The 15820-nt window shown below is 36.2% G+C and overlaps 1 protein-coding gene across 1 annotated transcript; it reads left to right on the top strand.

Annotated features, from left to right (window-relative positions):
• Positions 1-212: 212 nt before the first annotated feature.
• Positions 213-15776, top strand: LOC112575111 (transcriptional protein SWT1-like). Its single transcript, XM_025256693.1, has 17 exons — positions 213-1461; positions 1660-1776; positions 3083-3162; positions 3566-3616; positions 4216-4299; positions 4527-4608; positions 5363-5448; positions 5723-5821; positions 6436-6523; positions 6733-6821; positions 6991-7030; positions 8460-8542; positions 9246-9364; positions 11436-11515; positions 12753-12869; positions 13593-13757; positions 14136-15776. Exons 1-13 carry the CDS (start codon positions 507-509, stop codon positions 9324-9326), a joined length of 1935 nt encoding a protein of 644 aa, XP_025112478.1. The 5' UTR covers positions 213-506; the 3' UTR covers positions 9327-9364; positions 11436-11515; positions 12753-12869; positions 13593-13757; positions 14136-15776.
• The last annotated feature ends 44 nt before the right edge of the window (positions 15777-15820 follow it).

Raw genomic sequence — 15820 nt, 5'->3', positions numbered from 1 at the left:
CCATTTGAGTATTGTATTCTTACGTGTCAACTCAGTGCGTAGCACTATTTTTGTTTCTTTTATCGGTCTGGTATATATGAAAATGGCATAAATACAAAGAATGCACTTCTTTGAAATAAAATAAATATTTTTTTTAAATCTTCTCAGTGTACAGTGTACGTGAAATTGTTTCATTCTTCACACATTGTGCACTACCGGAACAACGGCTAGCTTCAGCTCGTTTCATTTCTAGCTTGTTTTGTTGGGTTTTTTTTTTTTTTTCTGCGAAGCGTGGAAAGTTCCCTCTGAAACCACAAAGTTTTATTTATTTGTGTGTAATTAAAAAGTCAGAACCTATAGTCCATAATGTTGTCAGAAATAATAAGAGAAAATTAAGAACTTGGCATCCGTACTGAAAAGTAAATAGAAGAGTGCATGAGAGGCATCGTTATTTACTACAGACAGTTGAGACAAGAACTATATTGCTCGTAGAAACGTGCGTAAGTATTGTATATCAATCACAAGACATGGAGACTGTTTCAGACCACTTGGAGCTGCCACCTGGGTGGATAATGCAAAAGTCAAAAACTTACCCTGATCGAGTGTATTACTTTAATACCCTCACTGGGGTTTCATCTTGGGCGTTTCCAGGAGCAGCATGCAGTGATTCAGATGAAAAAGCAGTGTCAACAGGCAAAAACAAGTCAAAACCAATCAGTTCTAAGAAACTGAGAACACCAGAAAAGCACGAAACCAAGGTTTTAGACTTAAGAACACGACAGAATAGCAACGAGAAACAGCAACAAAAAGATATTTTATTGGCTGCTGATTCTAAGTCCCATACCAGTACGGTTGTTGGTCGTCTAAAAATGGCTAAAAAAAGCTCCAAACTTCTGTTAGAAAATTGTACAAGAGAGCAAAACAAGACACAAATGTGGTCTACTGGGTGTCCCAAGTTAACCAACACAGAAAAAGATCGAACATGTGAAAGAGTAGCAAAAGAAGATATTTCACATACATTAGCTGGTGATGAGGGTTCTTTAGAACAGAATAAATTGGGACATTTGGCTGTTCCTGTAGCAACAGATTTTAGAAAGACAGTTGATTCTTCTCTTTCTAGTAAAATGATCTTCTCAGACACATCTTTTAAGATATTGAATCCTGACTGTAAATTAAAAAATGATAATTTGAATAGCAATAAAAAGAGGAAAAAAAGAAAGAAAAAGGGGATTCATATCTCTTGTAATGAAACTGATGATAAACAAGTTGCATCAAAACTTTCTAAATCTGGTAATAAGCAGTCTTTAGAAGGCATTTGTTCCACAAACTTCAAAAAGCAAAACTCCTCTCTATGTGAGAATTCTTTACATAAAGTATGTGATTCTAGCAAACATTTAAAGAAAGAAAGAAGGAAACAATCCAAGAAATCTGTATGCCCAAAAAGCAAGATACAGCAATGTTCAGCTGACAGTCAAAAGAAAGGTGAGCCTGGATGTGATAGTGCACTATTATTCAGAAAATGCCAAAGTGCTGTTAGCTGTCCATGTTTCCTTCTTGTTCTTAAGCGCTAAGAGTATACTCCATAGGAGTATGAGTATGGGCTTTACAAATTTTGCATTTTTTTAATTATTATTATTATTATTAAATAAAAGTTGATGGTTCTGATTCATTGGTAAACAGTTTCAGGGATCTCTTCTGACAGACATTTGAGGACTGAACATCTAAGTGCTGTTAGCAGAGCTGTCACACAAGGTGCTGATGTGCTCTCAGGTTCAGCAGTTAGTGTTCCAACTTCAGGTATGTAAGGCATGTCATCAACTATCCATCATCCATTATTTTTTCTCTCTCTCTCTCAAAAAAAACCCCCAAAAACCAAAACAAACTTAAATGCCTCTCAGAAGAGTTTCCTGAATCCTGCTGAAAATGTTTTGGTCACCAGCATCTTAAGTTTGTAATTTATCTTCTAAGTTATAACCAGATTGCAATGTGTCCCACAGCACTGGTTATGATTTATAGTTTTATCTGACAAGTATTTTTCTGGCTGCAACAGAGACTTGAATGAATGGTATTTTGAGAAGTGATCACTTCCATCCAGACAACTGTACAAGCCCTGCTTGTAATGATCCACCATTCTTTCTCTGAAGATTGTCAGAAAGACTTTTTAATTTCCCACTCCTACCTTTACCCAGATTTCAGATATGCTACATATATCAAAACATATTTTTAAATCAGTCCTGGGTGATTCAGATATTTCTTCCCAGAGATTATGGTAAAAAAATTTTAAAGGTTGTTTAAATAAAAAGTTTATTGATAATTTGCATCAAGATTGAAATGGACAGCTTCAGTTAAGATCATTTATTACATTGAGCATTTGAATAAAACCTCTCTTTGTGTACATATCTAAACAATGTTAAATACATAGGGGTTCATAACATAATGCTTAATTTGTTGTGTTGGCATTTTATGTTTCATGCCACATTTTGTTATTGACCCTAGTTACTGCTTTATCATGTCTTTCTGGCACAGGTATGATACAACTGGAACCACATTTTATGTTTTTCTGTCCACATTATACTGACTTATATCTTCTTTAAAAAAATGTGTCCATTATCCATCAGCTTTTCATTTGTCTTTGTTATTAATTAGTGAAAGTAAGACCCCATCTATCGCTGTAGATCTGTGAGGCTTTCAAGGTTCAAAATTTAAATCGACAGCTGGCTTTTTAATATAGTATTCAGTGTGTCCAGCAAAACTTAAGATGCTTACATTCTGTTGTTTTGTTTTACTCAATTGAAATGGGGCAAAGACCTACTAAGTAAATAACAAACTTTGTAATTTTCTCATGCAGACTGAAAATCTATTGTGAATGTCAAAAAAGACAGATCTAACATGAGAAAAAAATACTTGCATCTATTTGGGATAATACATGTACATCATATTAGATTCACAAAATCAGGTCCTACAGCTTCCAAAGATGTTTCTGCAAATATTCACACATGCACCTAAAGATATATACTGATGATCTCATTGCAAAGTTATGATAAAGATGGGCAGTAAGAAAGTTATTTGCAATCTGTATGTGTTTTCATTTATTGTTTTGCAGAGTTAGAACCATCATATCCTGTTGCATTGGCCATGGAAGTAGAGTATGATGAAGATGACAATGATGTTGTTATGTTCGACGTAAGTACAGTATCAACATTTCAGTTATAGTTTACAAAAATGTATAGGTCATAGTGTGTGTGTGTATGTGTGTGTGGGGGGATTGTAGAATTGAATGAAATCATGCACACTTACACATGTGGTTGTTTAATTACTTGACTGTATCCTCTGAGATTGCAGTATGTACAACAGAACAGCAAAGAATGAGATGTAGAGGGACTTTCCATAGTAAAATGTTCCTGAAAGTTATTGTCTAAATTAATAATGATAAAGATCAGAACTCATCTGTGGTAAATTATTCACAGATATATGCCTTAAGTAATCTGCAAACCACATGTGAAATACATATAAAGAAACAAGATGGTTTGTTGCATACAGAGATGGCCTTTTTGTGTATTTATTTTATGCCACTTTTTCCGATCAGATACAAGAAATTCAGGAGCATATTCGGATGCTAAATCCAGCAGTTAATCAGGTATGCTGTTTGATATTTTAAACACAACTCTTATGAGTCTTATTCTTATTCTGTGACATTTGAGTGATCATATTCTTTGTGTTTTTTGCTGTCAAGAACGCACCTCTTTTTAAAATGATAACTAAAGAAAAGCTTGAGGTCTGACGGGGATGTTCTCTGGAATGCAGAAGAAAGAAAGCAGTACCCGTTAATAAAAGATTTTGCATGTACATGCCCATGTTGTTGACCGAGCTGCCCTCCCTGGGGGCAAACCCAAGGTCCTGGTCTCTGAGTGGCGTCCCCCATCATTGCAAGTTCCACCCAGTGAACCAGAGTCCTGGCCGGTGCCTTCATCAGGGAAGGTCATGTCTGGATGCGGCATTATCATCCTGCTTTTCTGTAGGAGTGTACTCCTCTACCTCTCCCAAGATGACCCACAAGACAGCAGGACCAGAATGCCTAGCAGCATCTCATTTCATGTATATTATTTGTATTTTGTTATGGCATCATTCACACCATGTCACGCTTATTGCGACTTGATAGTAAAACAAACTACAAAGGTGATAACAATTTACATCATCAGAGGCATTTTTCACCAAGTGAATATTGTTTTTATGCAGGTAATGGGCATGCTGACAGAGACTGTTCAGAAAGCTTCCACACTCCAAACACCTTCACCTTTGACTCCTCATCCAGACAATCGGGTCAGTACCATCAAGTAAATTTCATTGTACTTACACATCTTTACTTGCCTTATCTTCTACTTTTCCCAACATTTTTAAATTCTTATAGCTTCTGATTTGATAAATCTAAAACTTTTTTTTTTTTGATTTGCACATTGAATATGCCGTGTACTTTACCAGGTCTAGACCATTTATAACACAATTAAATATAAAATAAGCTATTCAATGAAAAAAGTGTCTCTTTGCAGGCAACTTTCATCATTATTGACACAAATGTTCTCATTCAATCACTTGGTTTCGTAAAAAACTTGCGAGACTTGACAGTTAAAGGTAAGCATCAGTAGGGTAAATAACACTACTCAGCAAGAGAACTAGCTCTGGTTAACTAAGAACATATACAGACATCCCATCCCCCTTGTTTTTCTAATCCTTTGGTGGTCAGTAAATCAAAGGGTTATTTAATTTAGAATTATTAATGTTTTTCTACATAGCCTGTGCGAAATATATAGAGCCTCCTTGGGTCACAACACTTTCACTTTTGTCTTTAGAATGATTTGGGTTCTTATAGTTCAAGTTCTGTTTTGGGGTCAGCTGGCTTCTAAACTTTGTTAAATATCTTTCTGTGTTACTTTAATTTTTTTATTGTTATTTTCATAATTCATTTTTACCATTTTTATAGTAGATTTTATTGTCATCAGAGATCTGTGAAATGCAGGGTTATATTTTAGTCCGATTTTAGTGTTACCTTTTTTTACAATGATCGCCCCTTACTGCCAGAACGCAGGGAGTCCTAGCATTGTTCTTTGTTATGCATCTTTGTTACTATTTTGTGATTTTGTTCTACATCTTTGTTACTTTTTTGTTAACTTGTTCTACATTCTTATTACTATTTTGTGATTTTTTTTCAGTGCAGTGAGTCTGCCTTTGGCTGAGATATTGCACTTTATAAATTCCAACTTATATAATTGTTATTATATCACAGTTTAAATATATTCTTCCTTTCTTCTTCATAGTACTTTTTAAGAATCAGCTTGGACTTTCAGATATATGGTTAATATGGATTTAAATAATCTCTTTGCCACAGAGTGGGGTCAGCAACATCTGGTCATACCCTGGGTGGTGCTGCAAGAACTCGACTCCTTAAAGGAAAATAAGTACAAAATGGCATTGGTACGTGCATGTTTCAGTAGAGGATTTTTCTGTCTTATTGTTTTCTTTTGTTTTTTAAACTAGTTTATTCTTATTCTGTGACATTTGAGTGATCATATTCTTTGTGTTTTAGAATGCACCTCTTTATTATGTTATTAATTTTGCAAAGGGAATCACCCGAAAAACTTAATTTTTGCACATTTTTAAGGTTTTTAGTTTGCTCTCCTTGTATCCCACTTTTGGGAGAGAGTTTTGATACTTAATGACATTATTGCCACATGCTTTTCCACAACAGGGAGAATCAGTTCAAGCTAAAGCTCGAGAAGCTGTACGCTATCTACATTCTTGTCTGATCTCTGCACATCCGAGGGTCACAGGGCAAACTCCTGCTGATGTAAGTAAAAAAATTTGTTTGTCTAAAAAGTTTCACAATATTTTATAAATTTTCATCAATGCTGAAAAAGTGTTATGACTTGATATCATTATTGATGTACCTCGACAATTTTCTTGAGTCTTTTTTTTATATATTTATATTATGTCTAAATATTTGAATGTTGGCTTTATTTTTAAAAGTTTGTTCGGAAGTTAAAATGTTTTAAATAATTTTCTTAAAATGTAAACATACTGTTCAAAAAAGTTCATAAAAAATACTAAGTTTTACTTATTTCAATATTAAAATATAGAGCTTTCCATAGGGGTAACTGTTTCAAAAAGAACTTTGAGTTTACTCACAAAAGAAATAAAGTTATAAGCTGTAAAAATTGTTTGGGTGCCATTTTGGATCGTTTTCATGACAAATGATTGTGTGATATTTCAAACAAAATAATTTCTGAAATGCAAAACAAGTGATATTAAAAAAATAGTGATGAAATGTAAATCATAGATTTTGAAAAGCTGACCTTTTAACAGCATTTTCTGGAGTCAGTGTTCTCCAGACAGCTTTAGAGAGGTAAAAGCAAAAAAAGAACTGCTTGACTTTTGTCAGTAAATTTGTTTTTTATTTCCCAGGCTTACCAGGTGTGTCAGGGTTCAGGATTTGTGATGGTAAACAATGATGACAGAATCATTAACTGCTGTCTTCAGTATCAGCAGAAATGTAAGTTTACATGAAATCATAATATACTTTAAAAACTAAAAAAGTTATTTCACATTACCTATTCCACTCTTCCACCACCTCTGTTGAAAAAGTCTAGCAGCTAAATATTTAGTAGGATGTGTGTGTATTTTTTTTTTTTTACAGAAAGTGTGAAATATGGTGCCTATTTTAATTACAGTATTTGGGTTTATATGATCTTTGTATCCCAGATCCTCAGTCAGCTGTGCAGCTGCTGACAGAGGACAAAAATCTTCAGAACAAAGCCATGGTCATAGGTCTGCATTGTTCCAATGTTAAGGTAATTTTTTAATTGCCTGATCATACATTTGTCCAGCAGATTAGTGGTTAATGCAAGTTCTGGGAATATTGACATTAAGATTAAATTTATCTAATATATACTAGAAGATGTACAAATTTGATGTATATACGTTTATTCTTTATTGCATTTTTCCACTTTCCCATTTCAGACACTTCACTGCAAGCTTAAAGATAACAAAGCATTTAAAGGTAATTGTTAATTTGCTATTTTTTAATTGTTGATTTTTTTTTCACACACTTATTTAATTCACCATGTATGCACATATCTATCTGGTCAGTTGAATTTTGGAATCGATTTTTTACCTTCCTAGCAATCTGATATTGTCATCATTTACTCATTTCCAGTGACAATACAATAATAAATCATTTCCAATAGTAGTAAAATAATTATAAAAACATTTGTTAATTTTGTAAGCTAAATTAAAGGAGATAGGTAACTGCTGCTTTGGGACTAGTAAACTATAGGCTATCTTCCCAAATTCAGGTTTATAAGAAGGGAATAAAGTCACAAAGTAAAACAACAGTAACAACAAATCAATAAACCTTGCCATGCAGAACCATGCATGTGTATGCATGTCACACTACAAAAAAAAAACTCCAATAAACCCTGGCATGCAGAAAGCATGGAGAAATAAAATGCTGTGCCTCGGTCAGTCATGTAGCTTGATGCAAGATTAGCAAATGTCACATTGTGACAACACTCGCTTCTCTAGTGAGAAAGAGAACAAAGATTGGTGAAACTGCAATGCAAAGAAAAAAATACCTACAAAGGAAGAAACAAAAGCATCAGGAGAAATTATCATTGGAGACAGAAGCTGAGAAGTATTTGCGAAGTGGAAGAAAGCCATAATAAAGATCAACAGCAACAAAAAATAAAAAAGACTAAAAAGTTTAGAATGTTCAATAAGTAAAAATGTTTTTTAAACACTCTTTTATTAGAAATGTACTGTAAAGGGGTAAAGGGTAAAACAATTTTTTTCCTGAGGTCTCTAGTTTTTTTTTTTAATACATATGTGTGCTGTTGGAACTTGGAACACTCCAGAACACCTCACACTTGTATATTTTAAATTATGCATATTAAAGAAAATTCAGAGACTTTGCTATCGTACATTTCAAATAAAAGATGCTTTTTAAAAAATTTCTACTTAATTTGTTCTTTTCCCTTATTTTCATGTAACCATTCTTTAAGACCAGTTGTATAGCAGTGTCTTAAATCTCTATCACCATTAATAAATTTTTATTATTTATACTTTCATGGAGGTTTGTGTTTTAGTTATTATGATTTGTAGGATTTAACTGTGAAAGTCATATTTATTTTCAGGAAAGTGGTGTATGTATAATTATTCCTTGTTTCATTCAAATTAACATTTAACTTTTTTCATTGGAATTTCTATGAATCACATATTAAGGTTATTTGCAGGGGAGTTTTGTAAATAGCCATTAATGTAATCCCAGTCCAGTTTTTTCACATAGCTTAATTTTTAAAAGGATAAATATTTGGTATGGTACATTCACATTAAAATGGTTCTTTGATTAAAATAACAAGATTTTTTTACCTGCTGAACGGATAAAGTAGTGAAATTAATGTTTTTGTGACTTTCTTTCCTTGTAATCCTAGTAATTGATATAGGTGAGCTAATTTCTGTGCCCAAGTCTGCATTTATCTTGGACAATGCCGAACAACATGCAAAAAATTCTGAGGTAGGAATTTTGGATTAAATGTAGATATTGGACTAACCATTGACCTTTCAGGTGCTAATAATTCTTTTGAAAATTTTGTTTCTTTATCTGATTTCTGATTGTTGTTGGTTTTACTCCATCAAGGCATTTCACCATGAAGACAGGCTAAACAATGTGATGTCTTAAGTGAGTTAAAAGAAACAGATATTGGATTATAATTGACATGTATACCGGAGCTAAACTGGAACTGTGTCTTATTTTTAGCAGATCTGGATTCCTTAAAATTCTGTGAAAGACATTTTGATGGTAAACGTGTGACATTTATTTGATTTTTTAAAATAAAAAGCATGTTACTCAAATAAATGACATACATTTCATATCGTTGTATAAACAATTGACTACATTGCAAGACATCTTATGAGAAACTAGGAGAAAATTTATGGAGTTCTTTTACATTTAGTGCATTGCTGTTACTAATGACGTGGACTTTGCGAAAAGGTTTCTGCTGGTCATGCTTGTTCAAGAGTAAAGATGTGCACTTAAAACCAACCATCCCTGACACAGTAATTTGCTCATGTAACTCCAAAAGCCATTCAGTAATGCAGTTATTGCATTCAATAACTTGAACACATTTTCTCTAGGGTCCTGAGATTTATCAAGCAAATATCAGAATATAACAAGAAATGTGACATTAACATGTATTTTGATTATTATTATGTTGCAGTCTCATTTACCAGATTATGACAGTGAGAGAGACCTAGTTATGACACAAGAAGAGGAATTTTACAAACAAAGGAATCAATAATAAAGGAGATTTTACTTTCTTCCAAAACTACTCCATGCGTAAGTTAAGTTTAGAAGATTTTGTAAAGGTAAGGTAAAGGCCATCCCCTAACCTTTTCAGGTCGTTGGAGGGTGAGGTGTTAGAAACCTTACTTTTCAAGGGGCCAGTTTTACCTGAGGTCTTTGCGCGTCTCCTCTCCTTCACTGCCTCATTTCCCAGCTCTCTATGGAGTCAGGTACCCATTCTCGCCAGCTGGGTCAACTTAGGGGAAGTTTGCTGCACCAATCTGGTATTGAACCAGTGCACTCTTACTTTTGATAGTTATAATCACATAGAGTGTCATCTGTCGAAAATACAGACCCAGACAATATAAGTGATTTTTAAGAGGGGACCTTAAATAGTCTGAGGCCTAGGCAATTGGTAGCCAGTTCCTACTACTACTACTGGTAGGGTGCAGGGATATATAGTGTGTGTGTGTATTGGGTGGGTGGGGGGTATCAACTGTCGAACGAAGCACACAGGATGGAGGAAAGAGGCCGAATTAGGAAGGGAGGTAATCAGGAACGCATCGATGACAGCAAAGTCTAGTTTGTAAAGATGTGGTCAGAGATAGGCAGCCAGTGAATGGCATTAAGCTGTGTTGAAATGCTTTAATATTGTGTGTAATAGATCCAACCTACGCTTACCCCACATACACACGACAGTCGCAGACTCATCGCTTGCATCTAGCCCGCTATAGTCTCTGATGCATTCTGCCGCCGCCTTGCCTACTCCTATAGTTCTGTCAGCGGTTACAAATCCACGCCACTCGTTGCCATGGGGACAACGACGTGAGAAGTGTCCTTTCCTGCAACTGTACGTAGCACTTCACACCAAGAGGTGTTTTCAGTTTGTCTGCCTTTTTAGGGCAGAGTCTAGAGACATGTCCTGCGCTGTTACATCTGTAGCAAATAATAGGGGATGCTACTTGTTGATTTTCCTCCATTACGAGTGTCCGCGCTTCACCCCCATCCCGCTGACATGTGACCTTCACTGCCACAGATGTAACACGTCACTGACTGGTCTTAGTACGTCCACGTACTGGTCCCTGCCGCATTCTGGTGGAACCTTCAGACTGTATTTTTATAAACGTATTGCCCACGTTATCAACCCACCTAGAGTTTATGTAATCTACCTCATCACCTCCGCTGGTCAATTTCTCAACGTCGCCCTCATCTGTCTAGCTACTATTACCATTTCCAACTCTGCAATTTGATGATGTTGCCACTATTTTCAGAGCTCCCGTGCTCGTGTTTTCTTAGTGAAGATCATGACACCACGAACTTATAGGTCCGTGATGACACCCTCTAGCTTTACTGTTCCCAATGCAAGCTTTATTCCTCTTTTCCGACACTGTCCTAACTGTGGAAAGATATTGCACCCTCAATATCACTGGAACCACTATTATCGTTTTTACTGTTGCCACTTTGTACACAACTGCCTCGTTTTAGTTGTTAATCTGAAATGTGAATAAACCGGAAGCTCTGTACAAGCATGTCCTCGTTTTAGTAATTAACTGGAAAAAAATATCGTCTGGCAGTAGTCCAGTAATACAAGTTCGTGGTAAAAATGACTATGCTAACACTATTATCGTTGGCCCTAACGGTACTTACACTTCGCGTTACTTAATCAACTTCTATGATCGAGCTTCCCGCAAGTAGCTAATTAACCAGCTAAACACAACACTATTCAAATCCCGGACGAGTTACCCAATATGCAATATATCCTAGGTACATGACCATGACGTATTACAAACAAGTAACGGCACGACGAACCCCCGCAGATAAAGATATTTGCAGCTGAATAGAAGTCGCAGAAGTAAAAGTTAAGTGGAATGTCACTGAAGAAGACGGCTGAAGAAGAACATTGTTTCTTCGCAACTCACGCGGGCATAACGAAACTGCTTTGTTATGACGTCTTTTCTGTTTCAAATGACGCCAGACAAATGACGCACACAAGAGGTCAGACGCAAGACACCATTGGTTCAAGAAACGATACAGACCCACAGTGTGAAACATTCATTTTGATTGTGTGGTGTATAGGAAAATACTTTTGATCGAAATAATGGGTGAAACATTTTCCTGCCATCAGGTTTTGGAGGAAAAAGCTAATGCTGCTAAGACAGCCATGGACAGGTTTGAGGCAGTGTGGAGCACCATTAACAATGGTTGGTGAGTCGTCTTCAGCTTTTGTCTCATTTTAAAGATATTAATAGTTTATTTACAGATCATTTTTTATCACCGCTAAAGGTAGGCTTAAAGTGCTTTACATAAACATAAAGATGTATGAGCATTAACAGTGAAGCAGACATCAACGCACCATAAGTCACTATGATTCATGTATGCACATCCACAAGAAATAGAAAGTTGGAGTACTCTAGAGAAAGATCATCTTTGGTTAGGTCTGTGAGGCTAAACAAAGGTTTGTCAGCCTGCAAACCTGAGACACCTGATTACCACAGCCATGGTGACGAGCTTTGTCACTTTGCCACCCACCAACCAATTTTAACTTTGTAACTTTGGTGTATATCTAACTTAATGACAATGATGCAGGTACATACTAGATACTTTGAACCTGGATAACTTGATTAGGAAAGCAATGAAGATTGTTATTGAAGTTTTATAACACATTTAGGATCATACCTTAGTGCAATGATCTTTCAACCAGGTTCAAGTGGTTGCTGATGTGAGCTGTGGCAAGACTGGTTCCCAGGCCATCAGCGCCTTTTGTTGCCTCTGGTGACATCACTCTGTGGCCAGAGTAAATAATGGTTTCTCCTGATGTTAGTCTGGTCACTTCCATTCCATCTGGTTTCGCATAACCCAAGAACCCTGATGTTGTATTTTCTCATTTCGCTTGCCACTTTCATAGAGGATTCTGATGTTCCAGGTCTCTATCTTGACTTTTGCCTTGGTTGTCAAAAGAGGAGCCGGCAAGCTGGCTTCCCTAAGGCTTTCACCAGCACACGTCATAAGCTCTTTTAGAGAGGAATCTTTCTGACCAGGCCCTTGCTGTGATACTATTGCAGTTTCTGTAACACCTTTTTTGTTTTTTTACATGAGTGGGTTGTTGGCCCAAAGCAAAACCCCCAACCTGGAGGGCCAGTGTGCAGCATTTTAGTCTGGCCTCTCTCCTGACAGACCTGTTCAGCTTGGTTAGACCTGTCAGGAGCACAAGGCTCCTGCCGATATAGTTCTGTGGATTGACAAGGCGCGCAAGCCACCACACCACTTTAAGTTTCACCAACTGGTGGGGGATTTATGACAGCATATGGCCATAAAAATCATGTGAGAAAAATTATCTCAAAATAGAATCCTAGAAGATACTATATTGTGTGTATACAATATCAAGACCAAGCTTGGTTTATCAACAAAATTGATTAAATCAATAGTGACCTGTTTGTTTCAGTTCCATGGCTGAGGAGAAAGTTAAAGGGCAGCTCACTCCAGAGGAAAAGACTGCTTTTAGAGAAACCATCTTGAATTTCATCCCTCTTTTGAAGCAGCTGTATTCACAGTTTGATCAGTGAGGGTTGTTAATATTAAGTATGATAGAATATTTTTATTTAGATATCTTTTAGGTTCATTAAAGAACCTTCACTGCCGTCCCCTAAAATATAATGTACTTTGGATTCGATCCAGGCGGCGTTAGGGGGTTGGGGCGGTCTCGAAGGGGCCCGCGCTTTAGTCATCTTTATGACTTATTGCTAAAACAAGTTGTGACAAAAAAATTGACGTTCAGAAAATCTAAGTTCTAAATGAAGCAAATGTGTCTATTATTAGAATCAGAGGCATGGGTGATGACAGTACATGTTGGACCAGATAGAAATAATTAGTAAGGAATGACCTCTAGAGTCACCAGCACTGCATGTGCTCCTTGCTTTTCCTTGCTCAGGTTGAACCATTCTTTCCCACTATAAGTTTGGGGCTTTAACACAGATTGAATATTCTTCAATTGTTTTGTGAGAACTAGAAGGGAACATTAGAATAACTGGCATGTATAATATTTAGACATAGGATACATAGATGTGCTTTGGTATCCTAATCAAAGATCAGTACAAGTAGATCTTCCCAAACAGCTTAGTGGAGTTGCAGAGGAAACAAAAGAACCTTAGTTATTTTATTGTTACCATATTTCTAGCTTCTGATGTTAAGCCTTTGACCAAGTTTTTTTTTTAAGAGTTTTTGAAATTTTGTAAGCTTCAGCTTAAATTTTTTTTTAGATTGATTGACAGCATTTACCTTTCAGATGTCTTACATTCTCACCCGTCAGTCTTGAAAACCATACACTTGAATTTCATCAGTTTTGCACCTCCCTGAACAAGTTTTTTGCTCAAGCCAAAATTCCTGCTCCATATATTGCTGATATCTCAGCCAGCCAGATGATTGCCCTTATGTCACAAGGGAAAAACAGGTAAGCAGGGAAAGCACTAATCCAACATTAATTCTTTCATTTTTTTTTTCAAACAGACTCAACCAGTGTAGGAGAAGGATAGTTTAGTTTAATTTAAAGATAAAGTGTGTATGTATATGCATGGGGGAAAGAGAAGGGAACCAGAGAGAGCTACTGTATTTTCACACAACTGAGGACTATACAAAATAAGAGACAGTTCTTGGTTTTATAGCATCATTTTCTACAAGTCAGATTTTCACAAAATCACTTTTGGGTTGGTGTGTCATTTTTGATCTTCCATCTTTAGTAGCTAGGTGCTCAGTTTCTTCAGAAGTTAAGCCTCTGCTTTGGCATATAGACTTAAAACTTACATTTTTGCCTTGAATTTCTTTTATCTAGAGTGACGCTTGGTGAAGGACTAAAGCAGCTGGCTGACTTCATCACTAGACTTGAAAACATTTGGTCCTGCCTGCAAGTCTGAGATCGTTCTTGAGCATGCTGTTCTTTGCTTGTGGCATCTGCTTACAGGGCTGGCTGCTTTGCCATTGCTGGCTCGGCATAAAACACCAATTCTTCCTCTTATGCAAGTCTGAGAATGGAAAGCATCTCAATCAGATGCTGCTTCCTGATAAGATCAAGATTTATGACAGCATATTAAATCCAGGCATAGACGTGCCAAAGCGTCAGTGGTGGAAGGGTGACAGTGATTATTGATGTCAAAGGATAATCACTCATTTGTCAGTCATTTCCTTTTCAGGATAAGTGCGTGACAGGTTGATTTCAGCTTGTGTCATAGTCACTTGTGAATGACAAGTGCACATTATTTTGTTAGAAGTAGCTGCTCAGCAGAGCAGGATTCAGGTCTGATTGTTAATCACTCAGTCACTAAGGAGCCATTCCATTTTGAAAGTTTCAAATTTGCTGTTAACAGGTGACCACTACTGTCAAAGAAGTTCTGATCTGTTAATGTAATCAGAAAGTTTAGTAAATGTTGTGGGGACAGGGGCAGTGTGTTTGCGTGTCTGCAACTCTACATTATGTGCATGTATGGCACATTTAATCTTGTGAGAATGGTCAGCTGCTAGTTTGTTCTCAGACACCAATATTAGCTGTGGAGAGGTGTTTTGATCTGATTTTTTTTTAATCTATAATTTTTTTCTTAAGTTTCACTCTTATCTGGACAAGTGCTCCATTAAGTACTCCCACTCATAAGAAGCAGCTTTTGACCATAATCAGTTTAGCTCAGGGACATCATCGCATGTGATTCTAGGTAGATTTTAGCCTGCAGCAATATGCAAATTGCTAGAAGTTTTGTTTTTCCTTTACCATGGGCATATCTCTGGATTGCTCGCACAAATTTTGGAATGAGTCCAAACCACAAATTCATTTCTGGTTTAACATCATCAAGAAAAAGAGCAGACTATGCAAACTCTCATGTTAACATACAAAAGCTTTATCGTCTGTTGTGGTTTTTTTATTTTTTAGTTTTAAGTATGAGAAAAGAAGGTCTAGGACTTCTGCCCCCCCCTCCCCCCCCAAAAAAAAAGGAAATAAAATAACAAATTCATTGCAAGTCCACGGTTGTGGATATTAAACTGTTAAATGGTTTGCCAAGACCTGACAGCGTACAACTAAGAGCTGGTCTTGGCAGACAGCAGCTGTCCACAAATTTGTGTCTGTGGCATTACAGATGTAATTTGTGCTTTTTTAGCCAGTTTTCACTCTTATTATCCTTTTTATCCAGGTCACTGTTTTCAGGAATATCAAAGCACTTTTTATTAAGAGCACATTGCAAAAACTTTTTTTAAATGAAGTGTGTTGTATGGTCTGTTAATGTGAATTCCAAATGGCAGCATATGTTAACAAATTTTTGAGACTGGTAGCAAAATGTTAAAAAACCCAACTAAGATTTCAAAAATTTTCACATTGCCATGTTGAAGTTTAAAAAAAGCAGTTTAATTTCACAGGCACATAATTGTGTGTAGAAGTCTATGCAAATAATATGGCCTTATAATGTCGTGAAAATAAAAGAGAATAAATTGAGTCTCTGATTAGTGTTTTGCTGCATGTGAAACAAAGCTTTA

The sequence above is a fragment of the Pomacea canaliculata genome, linkage group LG11 (genome assembly GCF_003073045.1).
Source record: "Pomacea canaliculata isolate SZHN2017 linkage group LG11, ASM307304v1, whole genome shotgun sequence".
In the NCBI taxonomy this organism is placed as follows: Eukaryota; Metazoa; Mollusca; class Gastropoda; order Architaenioglossa; family Ampullariidae; genus Pomacea; species Pomacea canaliculata.
The sequence above is the reverse complement of the archived record's forward strand: the minus strand, read 5'-3'. Positions and strand labels throughout refer to the sequence as shown.